The 25,033-nt window shown below is 44.0% G+C and overlaps 1 protein-coding gene across 6 annotated transcripts in view; it reads left to right on the plus strand.

Moving 5' to 3' along the window:
• Nucleotides 1-666: 666 nt before the first annotated feature.
• The window catches only part of SEC24B (SEC24 homolog B, COPII component), an 84,222-nt gene continuing 59,855 nt past the window's right edge, over nt 667-25,033 (plus strand). For 5 of the 6 annotated variants that reach the window (XM_075929709.1, XM_075929710.1, XM_075929711.1 and 2 more), the window contains exons 1-3: nt 667-880; nt 8,405-9,100; nt 13,084-13,263. In XM_075929709.1, the coding sequence (XP_075785824.1) occupies nt 784-880; nt 8,405-9,100; nt 13,084-13,263 (973 nt within the window). In that variant the 5' untranslated portion in view covers nt 667-783. The remainder of the gene's footprint in view (nt 881-8,404; nt 9,101-13,083; nt 13,264-25,033) is intronic. The other variant, XM_075929712.1, reaches the window with a different exon arrangement.

Consider the following 25,033-nt stretch of genomic DNA (forward strand, 5'->3'; position numbering starts at 1 on the left):
CCTCTCTCACCTGTAAAACCAGATTCCTCACAAAACTTTGCTGTTACATTTATACTCTGCAGGAACATTCCAGCTGGAGGTGGAAAGGACAGGGAAGGGTCCTAGGCTTAAGGACTCCTCCTTCAGACCTGTAATCGGAAAGGCTCAAATCTAGGGGGAAGGGCACAAGAGAAGAGACAAAGGGAAGGGTCCACGGGGCAGATGCAACAGAAAGATCTGCAGTGGGCTGGCTCTGGCGAGGCAGGGCAGGAGCTGGGACTTGCATATTCACATGGGCCATGGCTGGGAGGTGCAGGGGATCTGTGGGGCTGGCCCTTGGGAGGGAGCGCTGCGGACAAGGATTCAGTGCGGGGCTGGGAGGCGGCGCTAGGGGGCGCTGTGGGCGGGGGCCTTGGGGGCCGTGGCGGCGGCGCGGGGCTGGGAGGCGGCGCTAGGGGGCGCTGCGGGCGGGGGCCTTGGGGGCCGTGGCGGCGGCGCGGGGCTGGGAGGCGGCGCTAGGGGGCGCTGTGGGCGGGGGCCTTGGGGGCCGTGGCGGCGGCGCGGGGCTGGGAGGCGGCGCTAGGGGGCGCTGTGGGCGGTGGCCTTGGGGGCCGTGGCGGCGGCGCGAGGCTGGGAGGCGGCGCTAGGGGGCGCTGTGGGCGGTGGCGCCGGGCCGAGCCGCCTTCGCTCCTTCCTGCGCCAGTGCCAGGGCGGAAGGCGGCGGCTGCGCGCGTTCCGGGGACGGTTCCGTTGGTGACGTGCGGCGCGTCCGCCGGGTCACAGGCAGCGGCGCAGCGAGGAGCTATGTCGGCCCCCGCCGGGATCCCCCCGCGCCCTGCCGCAGCCCCGGGCGGGGCCAGAGCTCCTGCCGCCCGGCCCAGGGCGCCGCCCTGTCGGAACGGTGAGGGGCCAAGGCCCGCGCGGGTCTAACGCCGGCCGGAGAGGGGGAGGGGAGCAGCAGCGGTGGTGTTGGGGGGCGGGGAGCGGGATGAGCGCTGGGATAAAAAGGGGTGTGAAGAGCTGGGGCGTGGCCGGAGTAAAGAAGGGCCGGGGGGAGTGGGGCGGAAGGGGGCCGGGGGTAGAGGTAGGTGGGGACTGGGACAGGAGGGGGCCTGGAATAGAGGAGGCGGGGGGATAGAGGAAGGCGTGGGGGGGGCCTGGAATAGAGGAGGCGGGGGGATAGAGGAAGGCGTGGGGGGGGCCTGGAATAGAGGAGGCGGGGGGGATAGAGGAAGGCGTGGGGGGGGCCTGGAATAGAGGAGGCGGGGGGGATAGAGGAAGGCGTGGGGGGGGCCTGGAATAGAGGAGGCGGGGGGGGATAGAGGAAGGCGTGGGGGGGGCCTGGAATAGAGGAGGCGGGGGGGGATAGAGGAAGGCGTGGGGGGGGCCTGGAATAGAGGAGGCGGGGGGGATAGAGGAAGGCGTGGGGGGGGCTGGGATAGAGGAGGCGGGGGGATAGAGGAAGGCGTGGGGGGGCTGGGATAGAGGAAGGCGTGGGGGGGGCCTGGAATAGAGGAGGCGGGGGGGATAGAGGAAGGCGTGGGGGGGGCCTGGAATAGAGGAGGCGGGGGGGATAGAGGAAGGCGTGGGGGGGGCTGGGATAGAGGAGGCGGGGGGATAGAGGAAGGCGTGGGGGGGGCTGGGATAGAGGAGGCGGGGGGATAGAGGAAGGCGTGGGGAGTGGGACGGAGGGAGGCTTGGGGTGGAGGATTGGTTGGGGGCTTTCATGGACACTTGGTTTGCAGGTGGGATGATCTATTTGGGATGTGGAAAGCCCTGCAGGAGTGACTTTTGACTTCATAGATATGCATGTGCAATATCTAGGCATATTTTTGTTTTTTTACTGCATCTGGTGGTTGAGAAGGGGTTATGAAGTGCTAGAAAGTAAGTAGGCCTGTAACTGAGTTGAAAAAAACCCCAACCTTTGATACATTTTATGGTAATGAAAACAGCGGAATAACTTCTCAAGAGTATTAAGTACTGCCAGCTAGGCCTATTCAAGATAGTAAGTGAGCTATTACTATATTTTTTCCTATAATTTAATTTTGGAACACACCTTCTGTGGTTGGGACAGTTCTCTGGTTCTGCACTGGTCAGGTCCTGAGGGTGGTGGACTAGAGAGAGAGTCAACCTGTACAATTTAGGATAAAGCTGAATTGATTTAAAGGAACCTTAGATGCTGATAGTGTCTTTCTTGCCCATATAGGAATAAGCTACACTGATTTAACTGAAGGGTTTTACCACTTGTACATACTGGTGTAGTTAAGGTGGTACAATTGTAGACAAAGCCTGTTGCATCCATCAAGTTTTCCCTGTTTGCATAAGTCTCTTTGTGCATCAACAAAAGAAATAAAATGAGAAAGTTGCTAGGCGTTTTGAGGGGAGCGGTAGTACCCAAATTTCTAATTCAAATTTTGCAGTTATCTAGATTTCACATTAAAGATGTATGATGTCCCTAGTTAAATATTATTTTGTATTTTGGATGTGTACCAGTCACCAATAGTAGATTCAGCTGTTGTAATTAAAATTTAAAGTATTATTTTCAAATTGAGGCATCTAAAAGGTGCCTGTGCCTATATTTAGTATCCTAAATAAAAAATAGACTGATTTTGCAGAAATACTGGGAACTCAAAACAGCATGAGGTACTGTCTTTCTACCTGTGCTGCTGTTTCTGGATCAGAGGCAGCAGTGAAGGGTGTCAGGCAGGAGTTGATCTGCGAGGGGAGCCAGTTTAAAAACCAGCTCCCCTTGTGGACTGGCTGCCTGCTGCCCCATGCTGCTGCCTCTGATACAGAGGCAGCAGTGTGGGGTGGAAGCAGCCCCTGTCTGCGGAGGAAGATGGGAAGGCTACCGCAATGGACCTCCCCCTTCTCCCTCCATCACAGACAGAAGCTGCTTCAGGACAGCCTCCCCTGTCCACACACACACAGGCACCGCACCGCCGGTGCTGGGAGGGAACCAGGGAGCCTAGTCTTATCTGTCAACTATTCATTCACATCCCTACTCTGAACAGCTTCTGGAGCTAACGGTATATTTGGCAGGATTGACTGTAACATTTCATATTCAGAAGATTATCGTTCTTTGCAATCAAAAGGGTTAGAAATATAATACTCTAAATTGAAGCTTAGATTTTGCAAAAGTTGATGGTGTTTCCCTGCTTGAGAATTATGACCCCATCGTGGTTGTGTTGCGTGAATGGATTTCTCGAACTCTGGTGAAAAACGTACTTTATCTTCAAAATTAAAAATTGCACAAGGTACTCTGTTTTTCATCTAGTTTCTTTGATTGTCAAGCTGATTATCCAGTACACTGATGCTTTCCTTAATCTTGCTGATAGTCACATCCTATAATACTGTTGTTACACTCCTGTGTTCTCTGTGATAAAGTATTTTGAATGTCAAAACTCCTCCTGTCACCTGAAATCTAATGTTCTCTGGGAATTTCAAATAAAGATTTGGACGAAGTTTTGAGATTTCTCTGTCCCTTGCTGAGAATCCATCATCAGGCAAAGGAGAGATGCTGGGCAAGGAAACCATTGGGATCCATGATACCCCACTCCTAGTACATACCTCCTTTAATTCTACAAAATGAAGTTGCTTAGGAGTGATGCAGCAGTAGAACTTGTGTAGAAATCCTAAGATTTGGTTGAAGAGTTCTGTTGAGCTTCACAGCTAGACACCCTTTCCCTCCCCCCCTTAGCTCTGCTAAGATGACCACTAGGGATGTACATTTATATTCTTTAACCAGCTAACTGATTGGGGGGGCGGGATGCTCGAGCCTGGCCTGCCGCTGGGGTGGAGCGCGTATCCACACTCACCCCTCCCGCAGACAGAGGCTGCACTCACTGGGATTCCAGAGCAACCCCTTCCTGTAGGACACCGGAGTTTTCCCTGGACAAAGATCTCTCCAGCCTGAATAGGCCTTTTGCTGGTCAGGCAGGGGCTGCTCCAGCATCCTTGCTAGAGCAGCCCCTGTCCAGGATACCCTCTCTCCCCCCGCAGGGCTCAAGCAACCTCCTGCCCATGGCTGCTCCAACCCTCACCAGTTAACTTTAACCTGTAAAATTCATATCTGTACTGACTGACTCTCTCTACTAATGAGAAACATCTTGAAGACTTCACACAGTTTCTTCCCAATTGTCCAAACCCTGTTATTTAAGGGCATGTCTCCGCTGGAGTATTGATGCTGTGGAGATTAGGGAGGTCATCCTGTAGATGACTACATGATTAACCAAGAGTGGGAGTTGGTGTCTGGGAGGAGCTGGTTCTCCATGAGCCTTGGCTCCTGTCTGGGCCCCACCCCTCATGCTTCTGCCTCTGAGACAGCAGCGGGGGGGAGTGGCAGGTGAGAATGTGTGGGGAGCCAGCTTTTAAGGGGCTCACCATGCTTGCCTTCTCCACAGACCTACTTGCCTCCTCCTTGCTGCCTTGCAGCAGGGTGGTGGGGGTATCAGGCAGGAGCCTTCTTAAATGATGGTTCTCCCCAGCACTAGCTCCATGGTGCCACCTGTTTCTCCCTCCTTTCACCCCCCTCCTCCACTGCGCTGCTGCCTCTATAAAATCTTTTTTACATTTGCTTTTATGTAATAAATTTGTTTCCGGTCATTGTCTTAGTTGCAAATGAAGAAGTCATTTTCTTCCTTAGTTTTCGTGTTTGTATTCTGCCACGTGTTGTGAAAGAACAAAAATGTTCGTGGAGTTAGAAGTTTCCAGTGGCTACTGAAAACACTAAAACTTGTATTTAAGACTGGAAATGAAGACAGCCCAGCCATGGTTGGAGATGTAAATTCGAGACAATGAGATTATGGACTAGTGGTTCAGTCTGTACTCATTCAGTCTTATTTTTTCAATTCTAAGTTTAAAAAGGCATAATCAAGTTTCGGTACTGTGCACAACCCTCAGGTGAGACACACACTGATGCACTACAAAATGAAGCTTCTAAATAGTTCTAGATGATCAAATGTAATTAACACAGGCCTCATCAAAGAGATGTCTTAGAATTTCTCATGTAGAAAGACAGTCAATGTAAGGTGTCAAATATATTTAACTATAAAAGCTGTGGTGAGTTTGCATTAATAGGGTGGTGATGCCTCTTTTCAGGTGGCTGAGGGCATGAGGTCATAGTAGTCAAGTAGCCCATTAATATATACCATAAAATAGCTTATTACTGTTAGAGTAGGGTTAGTTAATTTTACATTTAAAAAAAATGGGCTTTATTCAACATTGCCCTCCATTGTGAATACTAATTGGAAAAGAGATGTAGGCATCTTTTGGACGGTATTTAAATATATTTATTCTCAACATTAAGGATTCCTGGGCTACTTGAGATTTTTTTCTGTTTCTCAGAAATCCAGTAGCCCTTCCAGCAGCACTTTGAGACCTAATAAATGCTCTCAGCTCATTTTGTTTTAAAAAAGAGCTCTCTATTTAGCTTTAATGCTAAAATAATGGATTAGAGGGTGCCAAAAAGAGCCACAAATTGCCGCTGAAAGGGCAGCTCTGCGTTTTGGAGAAGTTGGCTGTTGACACTATCACCTTTTTTGTTTCTCCTTCAGCCCCTCACTGTTTCTCCCAAACCCTTTTTCCATTTCCTGTCCCCATGGGATATATTACCTTTCTTCATCCGTTACCTTTCTTTTTCATCTATTGAACATAATGACATGTAATGCCAAAAAGGTTCTATCAGCTAATCAGAAGGCAGCTTTGGACAACTAGTGTGTTGAATTTAGTTATAGCTATAATATATTTATAGTTATAGTCAGGGCTTGCCAAGCCACGGCAAGCCCTGCTTGTCAGATGCGCGGTTCGACACACTGCACATGCACAGACCGCACTGTGCGGCTGTGCCAGCTTGTAATCTACTTGCCACGGGCGAGTAGATTACATTAATTGTCGAGCCCTGGTTATAGTATTCAAACTACTCTTCAAATTAAACATTGGAAATATTTCTCACTGCTTTTAAGTAAATTGTCTTAAGTTTTTTGCTCAGACTGTGTGACAAATTGGCTTGCCTTTTAAGCCGAACACTGTTAAACACAAAATTAAGGTTAAGTCCTACATCAACATGCAGTTATTGACAAACTTGTCCTTTTGCTTATGCCTGGGTGACATGTTATCATGTCACCTCAGTGTTGAGCATTGAGATTACCCAAGAACTAATAGTATAGTAGTAGCTGCTCATGATCTAAACAATTAATTTTTTTATTGTGATTGTAAATTAGTTCTAGTCGTAATTTTAAAAGAGAACCATGGGAAAGATAAACTTAAAAAACAACAAATAGTCTGATAGCACTTTAAAGACTAACAAAGCTTGAAGATGGTATCATGAGTTTTTGTGGGCACAGCCCACTTCTTCATCTGAGAGAGCTCATACCACCATCTTCTCAGATGAAGAAGTGGTCTGTGCCCACGAAAGCTCATGACACCATCTTCATGTTTTGTTAGTCTGGTAGCACTTTAAAAACTATGTGTTGTTTTTTAAGTTTGTTCTGTACTGACTAACTTGGCTACCCCTGAAGCATGAGAGGAATTTTCTATACGAGGATAACATCTATCTAGTAGGTACATGAAAAGAGCCTGAGAGGAGCTGACTGTTAGATTGACTGTGGTCCGACCTGCTTATATAAAGAGCTATGTGGTGTGAGATCAAATTGGGCCACTGCTACTATTAATAATGGAAATCCTTGCCAGGCGCGTGTGTGTGTGTGTTTTCCCTACTGAATGCAACCCACCAGCTTAGCTATCTGGTGCTGGCAATAGGGATGTGAAGACTAGTCGATTATCCAATAAACAAATGTTTATCGGATAGTCAGCAAGCTTGTTGACTAGTTGCTCTCCCCTCTTCCCCCTTTGCTGGAGGGGAACAAGGGGATACTTCAAAGCAGCAGCTGCTGCTGCTTTGAAATGCCACCGCAGGAGCCTGGCGTCAGGCTCCTAGTGTTTCAAAGTGGCAGCGCCGTGTGGAGCCCATCAGCTGGGGAGTCCAACTCCACACGGCGCTGCCACTTTGAAACGCTGGGAGGAGCCTGACGGCGGGTTCCTGCAGCAGCGTTGCAAAGCAGCAGCACCTCACGGACCCTGGGGTCAGCGGGGAGTCCCCACCTGATCCCAGCCTCCATGTGGCACTTTGGTCTTTAAAGTGTAGGAACAGCCCTAGGGACTGATGCAATTGCAAATTTCATTGACTGTTCAATTATTCAGTTAACCGCAATTTAACACGAAAATCTGCTATACCTGGCCAGGTCTTTACCTTGGAAATCATTACTTCCCCAAAATGTGTACTGGAAAGTTTTTCTATATACAGAAGTATTACCATTTTAACTTAGATCACATTTTAAATCCATATAAGGGCTGCATGGACTTATTTTTGGTGTAAACCAGAATAATTGTGGTGTAAACCAGAATAAGAATGTCTCCAGTCTTTTGCACTGACTTAGTTAAATGGGCTTAAATTCACATGCTAAGTTAAACCAGTGCGATTTTCTTGTATAATATTTTACTGTATTTTGTGTAGACAATCCCTGAGAAGGCACATTATTTTATCCAGCTGTTCCCTGACTTATTTTGTGCTTGCAAACAGTTTACTTAAAACACAAGTTGCTCTGTGAATATATGGTATGCATGGTAGCTTTGGTAAAGATGAAAGCCTATTTGATGCAATCAGTTTATACTGTAGAGACAAATTAAGAGTGGGGAAAAAGAACTGATACGTTCATATGAGACTAAAAGTACTTGGCAGTGACTGTCTTGAATCAAACTATGGGACAGTGAATGGAAATGAAGAGCTATCTTCCTGGGTACTATTTTCTTATAGCTGGACTTTTGTGGAAGCTCAGATTGCAAAAACAATGAGAGCATACTGGAAAAAGCAACAGCAGCTCAGCTTTTCACCTTAGTCATCTATTAAGAATTCATAAAACAAAATATTACTAACTTTCTTCCACTGATGGAAAATGCAATGGAATTTTTTTACCTAGCACATTTAGCAAGTTGTGTAAGTATCTTATTGCATTTAGCTCGTCTTAAGTATCTAACACCTTTCTGATATAAATACCGTTCTTTTTTCGGACTTCATCTTTAATTAAAGAATCCTCCAAACATAAATGTGATATGAAGGATCTTAACATAGGGGGGAAATTTTCAACAAATATTTAAATATCTGAGATGGAACATTGAAAAGTGTCTTTTGTATGTGTACACAAACATCTTTATTTTCACATAAATATCCACTACTTTAGCCATTCTGCCCTTTCTACCATTTGACAGTAGTTTCTTCTTTCATGCTGTTTGTTGCTTGCTCCTCCTGCTGGCATGTTAATGCTAATAAGCACACTGATTCTCTCAGTTTATGTGTGTCTCAACCAATTGTGATATAAGTGTAACCGATGCAGTTTTAATACATATAACTTTTTCTCTTCTTTTTCAGGTCCAGTGCAGAGTCAGGTGCATTTCCCTTCTGGATATAGCTTAAATCCTGAAAACTATAGTGCTCCCTCCACACATTACCCACAAGTGCCCCATGAAGCTATCCCTTCCCAGTTGGATAACCAATATATTGCTGATTACCACTCGGCTTGCTATTCAGTACCAGCGCAAAGTGTCATGACACATTCTATTGGTCCCGGCATGTTGAACACACAGCAGTTGTATGGTGGAGCTCCTCATCCTGTGGAGTCATCAGGAGGACTTCTTCAAGAAGCAGTATCATCTGCATCCCATTTACATACAAGTGTTCCACAGTCATATTCTGCAATGAGTAGTCACTACATTTCTTCAACCAGCTCTTCAGTCGCATCTCAGGGATTTCCCCTTTCTTCTGGTCATTATGCCATGCCTTCTGTCTCTAGTGCTGTATATCCTCATCTTTCCTATCCTGCCATGTCTATTGGTAGTCCATATAGGCAGGTGTTAACATCCCAGAGCCTTCCAGCTGTTGGACAGTTTAAAGAAACTAATGCATTTCCTGGTCAAAGTACTATTGTACCTCGTACATTGCAACAGCAAGTTACCTTGGGATATAATTCTACATCATGGTCCACTTCAGATTTTCAGTCAGCTCAAGAGAACTTGAGCAGGAATCACACTGGATCTGTGGCAAAAGCAAGCAACCAAATAAATACAGGTATAATACTATGCCAAAATCAGGCAACTTCAAAATGCAATTAAATGTTTTTCCATAATTAAAACAATTTAAGCAGCAGTTTATACCAGCGATGGGTGACCTAGTCTAGTAAGTAAGTCTCATGAGTGGCCCTCCTTCATCTCAGTGGGCGACAAGATTGTTGTAATCAAGATAGTCTACTCTGATGTTGTAGTTGATAACTGCACTTGGATACCTAGAATTTGCAGGGTGTGCCCATTGAACTGTAGCAGCACTTTTAATGCAGAGGGAGGCACATAGCTCTTACAGTCTATGTTCTGTGCAGTCATCATGAACCTTACATCACATGACCTTGATTTTACATGAATGTCACTTAAGTAATATTGGTGGGGTGAGAAAATCTGCAGGAGGACACCAGTGGAATCTGGGAACCCTGCACGTGGGCAACGGTAACCAATTTCTCGTGGGCCACACATAGAACCCCAATGGGCCGCATGTGAGCTGCAGGTTGCCCACCGCTGGTGTATACTGATGATGCCTCATGGAAATAAGAATATTTTGAAATATAGTTATGTATGTCTGTTAAATTGTTTTAATAGACCTTTTCAGGAGTACAGGGCCTCTGTATCCTTTGTCAATCCGTTGAAATCATTATTCTCTGTTTTAGATAACATATTTGTATCCGCAGCAACTAATTGTGCTGTTGCTTACAGATATGTGACTTGCATTTCTGTCAGTGGAAGTCAGCTAAGGAAGAGAGTCACTATTTTTGTGCAAATGTGTCTAATAAAAAATTTTGGGAAAGAAAAACATGCAAAAAGCGAGCAATTTTTTCGAAAGAAAGCACTCATGTAGTCTGGATGCTCTTTTGAAAAAGCCCTGTTTGCATTCAAGAATGCCTTTTTTCTAAAGAGAACTTTTGGAAAAAAAAGGCATTCTTCCTTGTAAAATTAGTTTTACCGTGGTCAAAAAACCCACTGGGTTCTTTCGATTTAATTTTGAAAGAATGTGGCGGCACTCTAAACGCAGGGGAAGTTTTTTAAAAAAAACCCTGTAGTCTAGACACACCCTATTTTCAGAAATGAATGGTGCAGCTGTAGTGACTAGGGATGTAAAATCCTGGTTAAACATTAGGACCTGCAGACAAAGGCTGCTCCAGATGCCAGTTGCGAGACAACCAGTTGAATTACAGTTAACAAAACACATAAAATTTAAATATTGACTTCCCTTTGTCATTTAATTGGTACATTGACCTATTTGTACCTGAAGGTCTATCAATCTGAAAATGGCAGAGTCCTGTTTAATTTTAACTTGTATTTAAAGTTTACACTTTTAGTGATTAATTCTTCACTGTAATGTCATAAGTATATTTTATACTATGTTGCAGTTTTCCTCTAATGCTGGCTAGCTTTAGAAAGGTGTTCTGCTCTTTTTCACATTTACTGCCAGCTAAGAAAACATTGTTAGTTTCATGGTGCATTTTAATGTCTTCTGCTGATTAGAATGTGGGTAGTGGCTAATCAAGCTTGTCTAGGATAAGCCAATAGAATATATATACTTAAACAGATGTTCGGTCAAGCTTTATCCTGAGCCTGATTGCTGAATTGTAGGTTAATCACTACTTGAGTATGTACTTCATCTTGTCAACTGAGGGGGGAAAACAACTGTTAGCAAAAGTAAAAACTGTTGGAGATTGTGGTTCATGTGGTGGTCTTTCAACAATGAATGATATACTTAGAGCAGTAACACAGGTGATAGTTAAAGTTGTATAAGTGTTCTCATGGTAATACCAGATTTACAGTTGTTTAGGACTCTCCAGAACTAGTTTCTATGAATGAGATTTTTCCAGGTCTTATTTCTGCCTGAAAGGCATCATTATTTTTTAAAGTGTGGAAGAAATTGTTCTGCTGTTTTGAAAACATATATAAAAACCCCAAACCTTTTCCTATAAATTTAGGAAACCTTTCTGAATAGCTTTTTTTCTGCAACAACTTTTGAAATAAAATTAATCTTTGTCAAGGAAATAAATCATTAAGAATAATTGAATATTCCTGTGAAAATTGTTTTTGTTTTTTTAACTGAGTTATGAACAGTTGATTTTACCACTTTTCACATAGGGGTATTTAATAGAGTTCTAAGCAATAGAAAAAATTATCACTGCTTATCTTTTATACAAACTATTTCAGTTAATGATTTCGGGCATACATAGTAAGTAGTGCCCATTATTAAAATTTGCTCACACTTGTGTATATATGTACTGTAGAAAAAAATAATTTAATGTATTTATTTTAGATTTCAGCAATAAGCCATTCAGAAAGAGGTAGGCTCCCAATAATTTAAAAAAAAAATAGTGACCACCTAATAACATTTTAATACTTTAACTTAGCCAGCAAATCAAATCAACAGAATTTTGTGCTTTACATGATCTCCTTTCTTCTAGTGTCCCCTGAAACTCACTCAAATAATATTGTACTATTTAAGAAAAACAGTATAATATTCCATAGGACAGTATAATTGGACTGTCCTAGAATACATATACGGGATAGAGTTAAGGTTGCACATAGCAGCTGCGTCTAGACTGGCATGATTTTGCGGAAATACTTTTAATGGAAACGTTTTTCCGTTAAAAGTATTTCTGCAAAAGAGCATCTATATTGGCAAGTGCCTTTGCACAAAAGATTTGCTTTTGCGCAAAAGCATCTGTTCCTAGTATACACGAGGTTTTGCGCAAGAAAGCTCCGGCAGCCATTTTCGCCATTGGGGCTTTCTTACGCAAAAAATTCCTGTCCCTGTCTACACTGGCCCTCTTGCGCAAAAACACTTGTGCAAGAGGGCTTTTTCCCAAGCGGGAGCATCAGAGTTCTTGCGCAAGAACACTGACAACCTTACATTAGATAGTCAGTGTTCTTGTGCAAATTCTCGCAGCTAGTTTAGACAGCTGGCAAGATTTTGTGCAAAAGCAAGTGCTTTTGCGCAAAATCTTGCCAGTCTTGACGCACCCATAAATTTGGGCTTTCTTGATTTGAGTTGTAACTGCAACTATAACAGTTTGAGTTTTTTTCAAAATATAATGCATGTTTATTATAACAATTGCCACATTTGTATTCTCAACACTGATTGTCATTTGAATTTCTTTTGGTTTGTATTTTTGCCATTTTAACAGAATCAAGTTTTAAGTGTTAGAACAAAGGTTGCTTAAAGTTACGTTTGTTAGAAGTACAGTTTATTCATATTATATTAATTTTTGGAAGAAACAAAGTTATTTTACCTTTACAAAAGTGTTCATAACTATATTCGACCTATTCCCCTTTAAAATATCTGTGCTTTTAAAATTCGCTTCACTGAAGCCATGATAGTTTTGATTTGGTAAGCATTCCAAATGAGCTATTGCCTGCCTCATGGCAATCATTTGAGTTTAAATGGAAGTTCTTCAGATGTTCAAAACAAAATTGCAGATTCCCTGTGAAAATTCCCTACTGAATAAAGCAGAATCCTGGGTATAGTTGTAAAAGACCAAATGTGGTAGGGAAGCAGAGCAGTGGAACGCAGCACACCTGATTGCTGCAAATTGACTGTGCTGCCTTACTGGAAAGGAAGATTAGTGTCTGAGAAGTAGAACAGTCTGTCCGACTATGACAGTGATTCTTGAAGGCGGAATTAGAGGGCATAGGTTCAGGAATGGATCACAAATTTGGTGCATTCAAGTTCTGCTTAGCATTAATCCAACTATCTGATGCTTTCTGTGCAAAGTTATTTTTTTCTGCTTTAGTTCTTGATACAATTAATGTTCAAAATATTGATGGAGTGTTTACTTAAGAGAACTGGTGTTCAATTGAAAAAACAAAACATTTTCCACTTTCTCAGCAATCTAGCTGTTTAAAGTTTTGGCTCTTTGAAATAGTCTATCTTAGAAACTATGAAACAAGCATCAAGCTAACTGTTGTCTGTGCAATTGTCTTTGATAATGAATAAAATGTTATCTTCCTTTCTTACTCTGTTTTCAGTTGGTATTGTGGATTCATCACATCCTGTAAACCAGAATGTTCAGTTTACCAAGCCTGGTGTAGAAACATCTGTTTCTTCTGTTGTGACCTCTTCAGTCAGAACACCTGCTGCAGACCATTTAATAGAACCTGCTTCTGTGCCTTCCAGTACACAGCCACCGGAATCACTGCTTCAAGAAGGTATTAAAAGCAAGAGAAGAATTATCTTAATTACAGAATAGCATCTTAACTTTTACCAGTTGACAAAACATACCCACAGTGAGCTAATTTTTGGTTTTTTTTATTTTAAAAAAGTACACTTTGGAATCTTTTTTTTAATAGACCTATTTAGAACTTGTCCTACACATGTATTAAGGTTTTTGCTTTCTGTTGAAACTGCTAGGTGGTTGACTAGTACAAAGGCATGTCTTGCTGCATCCTTTCAAAATACCATGTACCATTATCTTGTGTCTGCATTTATTCTATCTATTCTTCTCTGTTTCTATATTCCTATTGCACCATTTTTAACTCTTTTTTGCTGTTTTAATTTTTTCTTCTCCTCCCTTAGTCATTCTCTATTCCAGTTCCTTAATTTACCAAAAGACTATGTGCTGTTTGGGTAGTGTGTATCCGTTGGTGACCCTGTGTGATCTGGTCATGTGCTGTTGCAGCTCATCTATGTTTCTAAAGCAAATTCAGGTTGAATCTCTCTAGTCTGGCACACTCTGGACCAGCAACAGCCATGGCCACACGTGATTTCAGTTTGCTGAATGTCCACTTATCATGGGTGTGGCCAAGTTTCCTGCCATGCCATACAGTTTGTTTATAGACACCAGTTCTGGCTCTGTGTTCTGTACTGTTGTTTAGCTCTAATTTACCCCTTAATGTCTTCTATGAGCCCAGTAAGCAGTGGAAGTGTTGGTAGTGCTGCTAGAAAATATTGACTTCCTATGATTTGGCAAATTCTATGGTTAGCATTGATCAGATCCTGAGGGTGCCAGACTAGAGAGGTTCAACCCGAAGTTTAAAAAAAACCACTTTGGGTAAGGGTAGTTCTCTGAGCCTGTAGCCCTGTAAACTGCACCTTTAGCAAGCTGCAGAAATTCTGGTAGGAACAGGGTGGAAAACTATCAAAGAAGCTGCTTGGTGCTTTACTCACGGGAGCACTTTTGTAGTGGGGACTAGAATGAATCTAGGGTCTTGCACCTTTCATCATCACTAATTTTCAGTGGTCTGTTCTGGGTTGCTGTCCAACTTGTAAATCACAACAGTATATATAGATGGAGATTCCAATTTCCATCTTCTGTTAGACAGTTGCAGTTTTTCTCTTGCTTTCTCTTTAGTTACAATAAAATATGTATAGGTTTTAAAAAATTCTCAAACACTTTAAAATCTGAAATACGTGGCTCATGCAGTGTTTCTGTACATAGCTCTCAGAGCCCTTTTGCAATCTGTTATCCTCATATTTATCAATGAGCAAAAAACCTAGGCATTCTGCTCAAGTAATATTTTGTTTTGTCAGTCTGACTTAACCCTCAAACATGCAAACATAAAAATGATTAAATCCTTTAAAATCATTATGTAAAGTGATGTTTGTGGAAATGGATTTGCAGCTTCTGTTTAGTTCTTAGTTTTACAGCCATATTAAGTAGCAGTTTGAAACTTACTGTTGAATAGAATGGAATTGCAGTGTAGACATGCTAAATGAGGTTTGATGCAGCACAGTATTACTTAGTATCAGTGATTATTTGAATGTGGGATCACTTAATATTTTTATTTTCATTTGGGAGGGGATTCTGACCATAAGATGAGTAAAAAATGTCACGTTATTTATGTGTAAGGCTCATGAATGGATGCCCCTAAGTCTTATTTGTGCAAAGCATTTCAGCTTAAGTCCATCCCAGATTCTGCAAAGCACTTATGTGCTTAAATGACTTGAATAGGTTAAAGATAAGTGCTTTGCTCTGTCAGGACTGTGGCTGTGAAAATCTGTTAAAGTAACTGAATTTTACACTGTTGTATATTTGATTTTTTCCTCTTGTATAATGGGTAAAAATAATCTGTGGCCTGCATAAATTATCAAATAACAGAACCTAATGAGTAAATTAATAAAAGTTTAAAAGCAGTTAAAACTAAGAATGTTAAATGACAGGATCCATTTCCGAACTAATGCAAGATTAACTTAGTACTGTATTTCAAGTCAATACGTAGGTACTCTGGAGGTAGTTGTGTTGGAAATCTGAGGGTAATGAAAGGGAAAGACTTAAGACAATATTTCATAATCTAATTTATTTTCACTTATAATCCTTTTTGTTCTTGACTCTGCTATGATTATGAAATCCTAACCCAGTAATTGCATAATTTACATTTTGAAAGTTTTTCATATTGCGCTAGAAGAGTCTTATATTGGCAACAAAACTGGGTACTTGTTTTGTAAATGAAAAGTTATCAGCCTGCTCAAGTTACGGTACTAATTTATTTGCTACTAGAACACTTAACCATCATTGGCATGGGGCTGGTGGAGGGGGATGTGCAAGAGTCAGGGCAGGACTTGGAGTTTCGGGAGGAGCCAGGCAGAAGGCTGGGGATATGGGGGGGGGGGGGGGTGAGGGTGGGCTCAGGGTGGCCTTCTCTCTTCCCCCAGCCTTGGCCATCAGGGGCCTTTTCTGTCCCTTCCCCTCTGCAGCAATGTAGCAAAGAACTCAGGAAGGGGAAAGGGTTTGGAGCTGCGGGGGGAGGAAGGATGAGGGCACTACTTATCTGGTCTGATGGCAGAGCCTAAGCCCTGCTGCTGCTCTCTTGCTGGTGCATCTGTCCCCAGTGGTCTCTCTGCAGTATAGCACAAGAGAAAGCTACATTCAGTAATGTGTCCGTCATCTCTGCCCCTCCCTTTCCATGTTACGGAAAACAGTCCCATCCCTGGCACTTCACATTTTCTTGGCATAACCAAACCCTGACCTTGCTTTAAGTTAGGATAAGAGGAAGCTATGTTCCAAATTTCATGGTCCTAGCTATTACTGTTTACGAGGCATTCTTGAACAAACGGACTTGCAGACAGACACACAATATCTAAAATATATATATATACTAGATATTTTTCGTGATGCTTTTTAAATATGAATAGTATTACAGGCAGTACCTGGGTTACGTGGATCCGACTTATGTCAGATCCGTACTTACGAACGGGGCTTTTCCCGCCCCGGAAGACGCTTGCGGTAGGACCACCCAGACGCACCACGGTCCCGCCGCCCGCGTCCTCCGGGGCGAGAAAAGCTGCTCCGTGTCTCCCTGGTCTGCTGGGGGTGGAGGGGGCCCAGCAGACCAGGAAGACGCGGAGCAAAGCCGCGGAGGATGCGGGCGGCGGGACCGCAGTGCGTCTCAGTCCCGCCGCCCGCATCTCCCTGGTCTGCTGGGGGGGGGGGGGGGGGCGCCGCTAGTGCACCCCCCCCCCCCCAGTAGACCAGGCTTTTTTCGCGGACGCCTGTAGTAGAGCAGCTGGGGCACTGCCAGTTGGTCCCGCAGCGCTGCTCCTCAGTGCTGCTGGACCAACCTGACAGCACCTCAGCTGCTCTGCCCCAGGCGTCCTGATTCAGCCGCTGCTGGTCAGTTTCAACAGCGGCTGAATCAGGACGCCTGGGGCAGAGCAGCTGGGGTGCTGCTGGGTTGGTCCAGTAGCGCCGAGGAGCGGCGCTACTGGATCAACCCAGCAGCACCCCAGCTGCTCTGCCCCAGGCGTCCCCAAGTCAACCGCTGCTGAAACTGACCAGCGCTGACTACAGGAAGCCCGAGGCAGAGTTTCCCTGTCCCGGGCTTCCTGGAATCAGCCGCTGATCAGTTTCAGCAGTGGCTGACTTGGGGACACCTGGGGTAGAGCAGCTGGGGTGCTGCCGGGTTGGTCCCCGCAGCGCCGAGGTGCGGCGCTGCGGGGACCTACCCGGCAGCGCCCCAGCTGCTCTGTCCCAGGCGTCCAGATTCAGCTGCTGTTGAAACTGATCAGCGGCTGATTCCAGGAAGCCCGGGGTAGAGAAACTCTGCCTCGGGCTTCCTGTAGTCAGCCATTGGTCAGTTTCAGCAGCGGCTGAATCTGGACGCCAGTTCTGACTTACGTACAAATTCATCTTAAGAACAAACCTACAGTTCCTATCTTGTACGTAACCCGGGGACTGCCTGTATAGGAAATGGGGGGAAAATGAATTTACACTATAATGGCTCTCTTTGGTAATGTTGATCCCTTATTTGGCTCTTAAACTACTCAGAGTTGGATATTCTGATATGGATCAAAGCTTTGAGTGTTTCTAGAAAATCTTATTAGTGAACTAGAACACCAACAATGCAATTATTTTTCTCTTCTCACTTATCCCAAACTCAACTATTTGAGTGGGGAGGCTATAATGGAAAAAAATTAAAGGGGAAGCTTTATCTTGGAACTTCTCTTGATCAAAAAAGGCCAAAATATCCCCATAGAATTACCTTCTCCTCTTGTTTTTGTCCCCCTTTCCTATCTGTGGGTTTTGTTGTTTCTCACTCCAGACTTTCAATTTCTTTCTTTCATCCCTGTTTTGGTGTGTGATATATCCTGGGATTTCTCTCCCTCCGCCCCTTTTTTTTAATCTCTCATATAATACTTAATTGAGGAGGGTTTAACATGGCTCTCTTCAGTCAGCTTTCATAAAGTCATAGAAATTTAGGGCTGAAAGGGATCTCAAAGTCATTAAGTCCAGCCCCATGCACTGAGTCAGGACCAAATAATAATTGTCAACTTGTTGGTAAAAACTTATCTTCGAGGAAAATTTCGCAACCTCTCTTCCAGTGCTTGACTACTTTATACTATAGTTGTTATGCTTAAAAGAAGCACATGGGATCTTTTTCAGGGAGATAAGGCAACATGCAGCATTTATTGGTAACATAACAAAGTAATGCACGTGCACACACACACACCCGCATCTGTCTGTTGCAACCTATTGGCCAGGTAGGTCAAGTGCAAGGAGGGAGCTGGGTTCTTGTCAGTCCGGACTGATGCTCCATAGTCTTAGCAGGATGGGAACCTGAAGAACCATACAAGACACCCCATCCTTTAGAGGATTTTCCTTCCATGCAAGTCTATGCATTTTGCCTTGTCAGGCCTTAATCAGTCACTCAGAAAAACTGATTGTGATGCTATTACATATTTTTATCTGGAGGTTGTTCTCGCAGTTATCTGATATGTGTATGCTGGTGACCCCTTGTGCTGGTGTTGTCTTCTAGCGAAACTTGTTTTCTGTTCTCTATCAAGTTGTGCTTGCCACTAACTTCAGGGTTCGTCAGTCTGTCTGTGTCTTCAGTGTGCTTTCACTTAGTTGATAATTATTTGGTGCTTCTGAGTCTCCAGCCCCTCCTCTGACCATTTGGGCATGCAGTGACCTTCACGCTTATCTCTCTTAAAACATTATCTCTTTCTCATTTACACAAATGCAGCTTTGGACAAAAGGGTACTTATAGTCACTTTAACAAAGTTACGAAGTCTTTCAACATTAAACTTCCTTCTGTCTATTACAAGGCCTTGCCTAATATTAACATCACTATACATTACAATATTCCATCCCTTTGCTTTAACATCAAAACATACTAACATCAAACAAGCTGGAGCTAAGTTAACAAAGCTGCCTGGCCTGTCTGAGGCCTACATCTTGTATTTAAACGTAATCCAAACCTTTTGCTATAATATACATTTATTATAACTAACTGACTTATTAATTACAAAATTCCAGGGCTACACAGGAGAAGAATTGAAGAGTTCATTCGTTTCATTTCAGTTGATTGTGCCTGTGCCACACTGACCAGTTGTTACATGTGAAAGCTTCAGCAGAGTGAAATCTTTTTTGTGGGAATGTTAATGCATATTGCATTAGAAAAACTGTGATGATCTCAGCTTTGCTCTGTTTCTGAACCACTCTCACATGTTATGGCATTTGACAACTCAGCTTTTCAAGTATATGCTCGCTGCAGCTACATGTGGTGATACCTTTTCTGGCTGATTTAAGAACAGGCGCCCTCTGCTAAACAGTCCTATTTAGGGAGCAGGATAGATAAGCAGACTGGTGTCTAGAGAGCAAGGGTCTGCAGTCTTTTCAATTGAAAGAGCCAAACCGCATCAAAATTAAGAACAAGTGGTCAACAGACAGCCATGTAAGAATGTCTTTTTGCATGACTGAAAATATACAACTTAATATTATAGATAATTGACATAATGTTTAATAGCATAAATGAAACATTGTACTCATTTTATTTAATGGAACTTCTGCTGCTACATCTTTTCGCACTTTTCTTTGAAGTTTACATCATAACTGGTCAAATCTAGCTTCATGCATTCATTCAGGCAGTCTTCTGTCAATCTTGTGACAGCGGGATGAGGATGTGTAGGTGCAGGAGTCTAGGTTGGGATGTTTGAGGGGCTCAGGGCTGAGATATTGGGAGGTGCAGGAGTGTTATGATGCTGTGGACAGATGGGGGCTGGGCCCAAATTGAGGACTTGTTGGCCAGACTTCATTTTTAAATAAAGTAAAATATTATGTCCAGGGCTCGACAAACTGGCAAGAGCTACTCGCTAGCCGCGCACCGCGCATGCGCCAGACCGGCACTGCGCATGCGTGCAGCGCCGGTGAATGGGGTGCACAGAGCAACCAGCTGAAATCTACTTGCCACGGGCAAGTAGAAACAGCGGTTTGTCGAGCCTTGGTGATATCCAACGCTGTCCCTTATTTATGGCAGGGGTGGGGAACCTTTTTGGGGTCAGGGTCTACTGATCCACAGAAAAATCAGTCGGGGACCACACAAGTGAGAAGCAAATAAACAACCCCGAGAGCAATTGTACACTGGGAGCTGGCTTTTAAGCTGGTTCCTGACATGCACAGATTTCTTGCTGCTGCCTCACACTGCTGGTGTGCTCGGGGAGCCAGCTTCAGAGTCTTCTGGCAGTTCTTCTCTATACTGCAAGGCAATACTGAACTAGTGTGGATGAAAAGCATACAGTGGGAACAGTTGATGCCTCTTGTACATTCTGTGGCAGTCCAGGAGTCAGAAACTCATTGTAATCATTGTTTGCTTCATTGAAATTTATTTAAAAGTGTAAAGGAGTTGAATTGATCTTCAGAGTTAAGAAGGATGTAGCACAGATCCAGGAGTTATTCCTTGGGGTGACAATTACTTGATCTGGCCATGGATAAATATAAAGAAAAGGTATTTAAATAAGGAGGTAGCTAAATTCATAGTAACCAAAGGAGTTTGATAATTTCTCATTGGGATATATCTTTGTGGCATCTGAATTATTCATGGAAAATTGAGTACACCTGTTTCTCTAATATTAAGTCAATATCTGGCCACCAGTTAGGGATTAGGTGGGAGGAGGTAGCAAAGTTGGGGATGTTAACGTGTAATTGAATAGTTGTGTAACCACATCAAATTTTAGCAGTTACACAACTATTTGATAGTTGCCAGGTCAGGGCTGGCAGCCAGTGCAATCCTGGCCCAACTCCTGGGGAGCCCCCTGCCACCCGGAGTTTCTGCCTCTGTAGCAGTGGTAGGTGGGAGCTGATCTGTGCAGGTAGCTGGTTTTTTAAACTGGCTCCCCTGACGGACCAGCTCCCACCTGCCACCTCTTGTGGGCTGATTCTGCCAGCCAGTAGTGTTCCCCTCCCACCTCTCCCACAACCTGCACGCTCTGGGGCTCCCTCTCCTCCCCCCTCCCCCCCGCCTCCAGCAGCACCTACCCTGAAGGCAGTCTGGGTGGAGACCCAGGCTCTCGGGACTGCCCCCTCCTTCAGTGCATACTCACCCCCCATCGCCTGCAAGGTGTTGGGGCAGGGGTGAGGCTCTGGGGGCTGCTGTCTCCAGCCTCAGCCTGCATGGGGAGGTACAAGTTCTTGGGGGCTGCCCCTAGCCTTCACGGTCCCCCCTCATGGCCGACAGGCTATTGTGGTGAGGGCAAAGCTCTGGGGGCAGGTCCTGGCCTCCAGCTCTGTGCCCCCTTTTCTCCCTCCCATCCCTACAGCCTGCAAGCAGTCTTGGAGGAGCGGGGACCAGGCTCCAGGTGCTGCTCCGTCCTGCAGCACACTTCTATGGCCTACAGGCTGTTTGGGTGGGGGCAAGGTTCCGGGGGCTGCCCTTCCGGCTCCCTTGTATGGCTTGCAGGCTGTGGGGGGGGGGGGGGGGGGGAAGATGAGGTTTGGGGGGCTACCCCTCATGGCCTGTAGGCTGTTGTGGTGGGGTGAAGCTCTGGGGGCTGGCCCTGACCTCCAGCTGCCCCGGGTGACCAGTCTAGGGTTCTCCCCCCCCCCCCCCCCCCACCTCACAGCCTGCAGGCTTTTTTGACGGGGCTGGGGGGCGACAAGCTCCAGGGGTTGCTGGGCCCCCCCCCATGCCTTCCCTTCCCTCTCCTCCCCGCTCCCCCCTCCCCGTGCATGGCCTGCAGGCTCTCTGGGAGTGTTGGCAGGCTCTAGGTTTGGGGCAGGGGGTCTCCTTACTGGTGTGCTGGCAGGCAAGATGGTGGAGTCTCAGCCCTGGTAGCCACTCTTCAGGTGCTGCAGTTGCCCCATGGCCACTATCACTATTGAATCCTTCCTGTCTGCCGTTCTCATTCCATGTTATGGGAAACAGTCCCATTCCTAGCACTTTGCATTTTCTGGGCACAACCAAACCCAGACCTTGTTTAAGAAGGTTAGGGTAAGAGGAAGCTGCGTACCAAATTTGGTGGTTCTTACAGTTTAGTAGGAGTTATTGAACAAATGGACACACAGATGCACTCTAAAATATAGTGCACTGTATGTGAAAGATAATGTAGAATCAAATGAAATAAAAAAATTTAAGTGAATCAACATGTTCAATAGAATCGCTATGGATAGTAATTCCATGCTCCAATAATAAGAAATTAGCAGTAGGGATATATTACCGACCACCTGACCAGGACAGCGATACTGAGATTGAAATGCTGAGGGAGATTAGAGAAGCTACCAAAATAAAGAACTCTATAATAATGGGGGATTTTAATTACCCCCATATTGACTGGATACATGTCACCTCAGGAAGAGAAGCGGAGATAAAATTTCTCAATGGCTTAAATGACTGCTTCTTGGAGCAGCTAGTGCAGGAACCCACAAGGGGAGAGGCAATTCTCGATTTAGTCCTGAGTGGAGTGCAGGATCAGGTCCAGAATATAACCGTTACCGGACCGCTTGGGAATAGTGACCATAATATAATAACATTCAACATTCCTGTGGTGGGAAATACACCTCAGCAGTCCAGCACCCTGGCATTTAATTTCAAAAAGGGGAATTACACAAAAATGAGGAGGCTAGTTAAACAGAAATTAAAAGGCACAGTGACTAGAGCCAAATCCCTGAAAGCTGCATGGAAACTTTTTAAAGACACCATAATAGAGGCCCAACTTAAATGTATACCCCAAATTAAAAAACATAGCAAGAGACCTAAAAAAGAGTCACCGTGGCTTAACAACCATGTAAAAGAAGCAGTGAGGGACAAAAAGGTATCTTTTAAGAAGTGGAAGTCCAATCCTAGTGAGATAAATAGAAAGGAACATAAACACTGTCAAATCAAGTGTAAAAATGTAATAAGAAAAGCAAAAAAAGATTTTGAGGAACAGCTAGCCAAAAACTCAAAAAGAAATAACAAAATGTTTTTTAAGTACATTAGAAGCAGGAAGCCTGCTAAAAAACCTGTGGGTCCCCTAGATGATCGAGCTATAAAAGGAGCAATCAAGGACAATAAAGCCATTGCGGAGAAACTAAATGATTTCTTTGCTTCAGTCTTCACGGCTGAGGACGTTGGGGGAGATTCCTGAATCTGCACCATCCTTTGTGGGTGATGAATCTGAGGAACTGTCCCGGATTGAAGTGTCATTAGAGGAGGTTTTGGAACAAATAGAAAAACTTAATGTTAACAAATCTCCGGGACCAGATGGCATTCATCCAAGGGTTCTAAAAGAACTAAAATGGGAAATTGCTGAGCTATTATCTGTAGTTTGTAACCTATCCTTTAAATCGGCTTCCGTACCTAATGACTGGAAGGTAGCCAACGTGACACCAATATTTAAAAAGGGCTCTAGAGGCGATCCTGGCAATTACAGACCGGTAAGTCTAACTTCAGTACCAGGCAAATTAGTCGAAACAATAGTAAAGAATAAATTTATTCTTGTCCCTAATTCATTGGACAAAAGTCAACATGGTTTCTGTAAAGGGAAATCCTGTCTTACTAATCTATTAGAGTTCTTTGAAGGGGTTAACAAACATTCAGACAAGGGGGATCCAGTAGATATAGTATACTTGGATTTTCAGAAAGCCTTTGACAAGGTCCCTCACCAAAGGCTCTTGTGTAAATTACATGGCCATGGGATAAGAGGGAAGGTCCTTTCTTGGATTGCAAACTGGTTAAAAGACAGGAAACAAAGGGTAGGAATAAATGGTAAATTTTCAGATTGGAGAGGGGTAACTAGTGGTGTACCCCAAAGATCAGTCCTGGGACCAATCCTTTTCAACTTATTCATAAATGATCTGGAGAAAGGGGTAAGCAGTGAGGTGGTAAAGTTTGCAGATGATACAAAACTGTTTAGGATAGTCAAGACAGAAGCAGACTGTGAGGGACTCCAAGAAGATCTCACCAAACTGAGTGATTGGGCAACAAAATGGCAAATGAAATTTAATGTGGATAAATGTAAAGTAATGCACTGGAAAAATAATCCCAACTATAGGTACAGTATGATGGGGGCTAATTTGTCTATGACAAATCAGGAAAGGGATCTTGGAATTATCGTGGACAGTTCTCTGAAAACTTCCACGCAGTGTGCAGCGGCGGTCAAAAAGGCAAATAGGATGCTGGGAATTATTAAGAAAGGGATAGAAAATAAGACCCAGAATATCTTACTGCCCCTGTATAAAACTATGGTACGCCCACATCTTGAATACTGTGTACAGATGTGGTCTTCTCACCTCAAAAAAGATATTTTGGCCTTGGAAAGGGTTCAGAAAAGGGCAACTAAAATGATTAGGGGTTTGGAACGGGTCCCGTATGAGGAGAGGTTAAAGCGACTGGGACTTTTCAGTTTAGAAAAGAGGAAACTGAGGGGGGATATGATAGAGGTCTATAAAATCATGAGTGGTGTGGAGAGGGCTGATAAAGAAAAGTTATTTATTAGTTCCCTAAATAGAAGAACTAGAGGACACCAAATGAAATTAATGGGTAGCAGGTTTAAAACTAATAAAAGAAAGTTCTTCTTCACACAGCGTGTAGTCAACCTGTGGAACTCCTTGCCAGAGGAGGCTGTGAAGGTTAGGACTATAATAGAGTTTAAAGAGAAGCTAAATAATTTCATGGAGGTTAGGTCCATAACAGGCTATTAGCCAGGGGATAAAATGGTGTCCTTGGCCTCTGTTTGTCAGAGGCTGGAGAGGGATGGCAGGAGACAAATCGCTTGATCATTGTCTTCGGTCCACCATCTCTGGGGCACCTGGTGCTGGCCACTATCGGTAGACAGGATACTGGGCTAGATGGACATTTGGTCTGACCCAGTACGGCCGTTCTTATGTTCTTATGTAAAATATATATGTAGATTTCAGCTACATTATGGGTTAAATAGGCTTTTGTGGGCTAGCCTGGGAACCTATCTACCATTTACAACATTGTTTCTATGGTAAAATGTGTTCCAAGTTCCAAAAAACTGATTTACAAATAAACTTTTGGAACACAACCCATTCATAAATTGGGGACTTCCTCTAATTTAAATTCTCCTGCTTCATCCATTTGAGAATCTTTCTAAAGTAGAATACTATGATGGCTAGCCTTTTTTAAGCTTTTGTGTATTTTAAGAGAATGCATGTTAAAATGGCTCACTGTACAACAGTTAAACCAGTTTGCGCTAATAATTGAATATTGTTACATATACATGTAATTGTATGCATACATGAATGCCAAAGTATATATGATT

This window comes from Pelodiscus sinensis, chromosome 5 (genome assembly GCF_049634645.1).
Source record: "Pelodiscus sinensis isolate JC-2024 chromosome 5, ASM4963464v1, whole genome shotgun sequence".
NCBI classification, from domain to species: Eukaryota; Metazoa; Chordata; order Testudines; family Trionychidae; genus Pelodiscus; species Pelodiscus sinensis.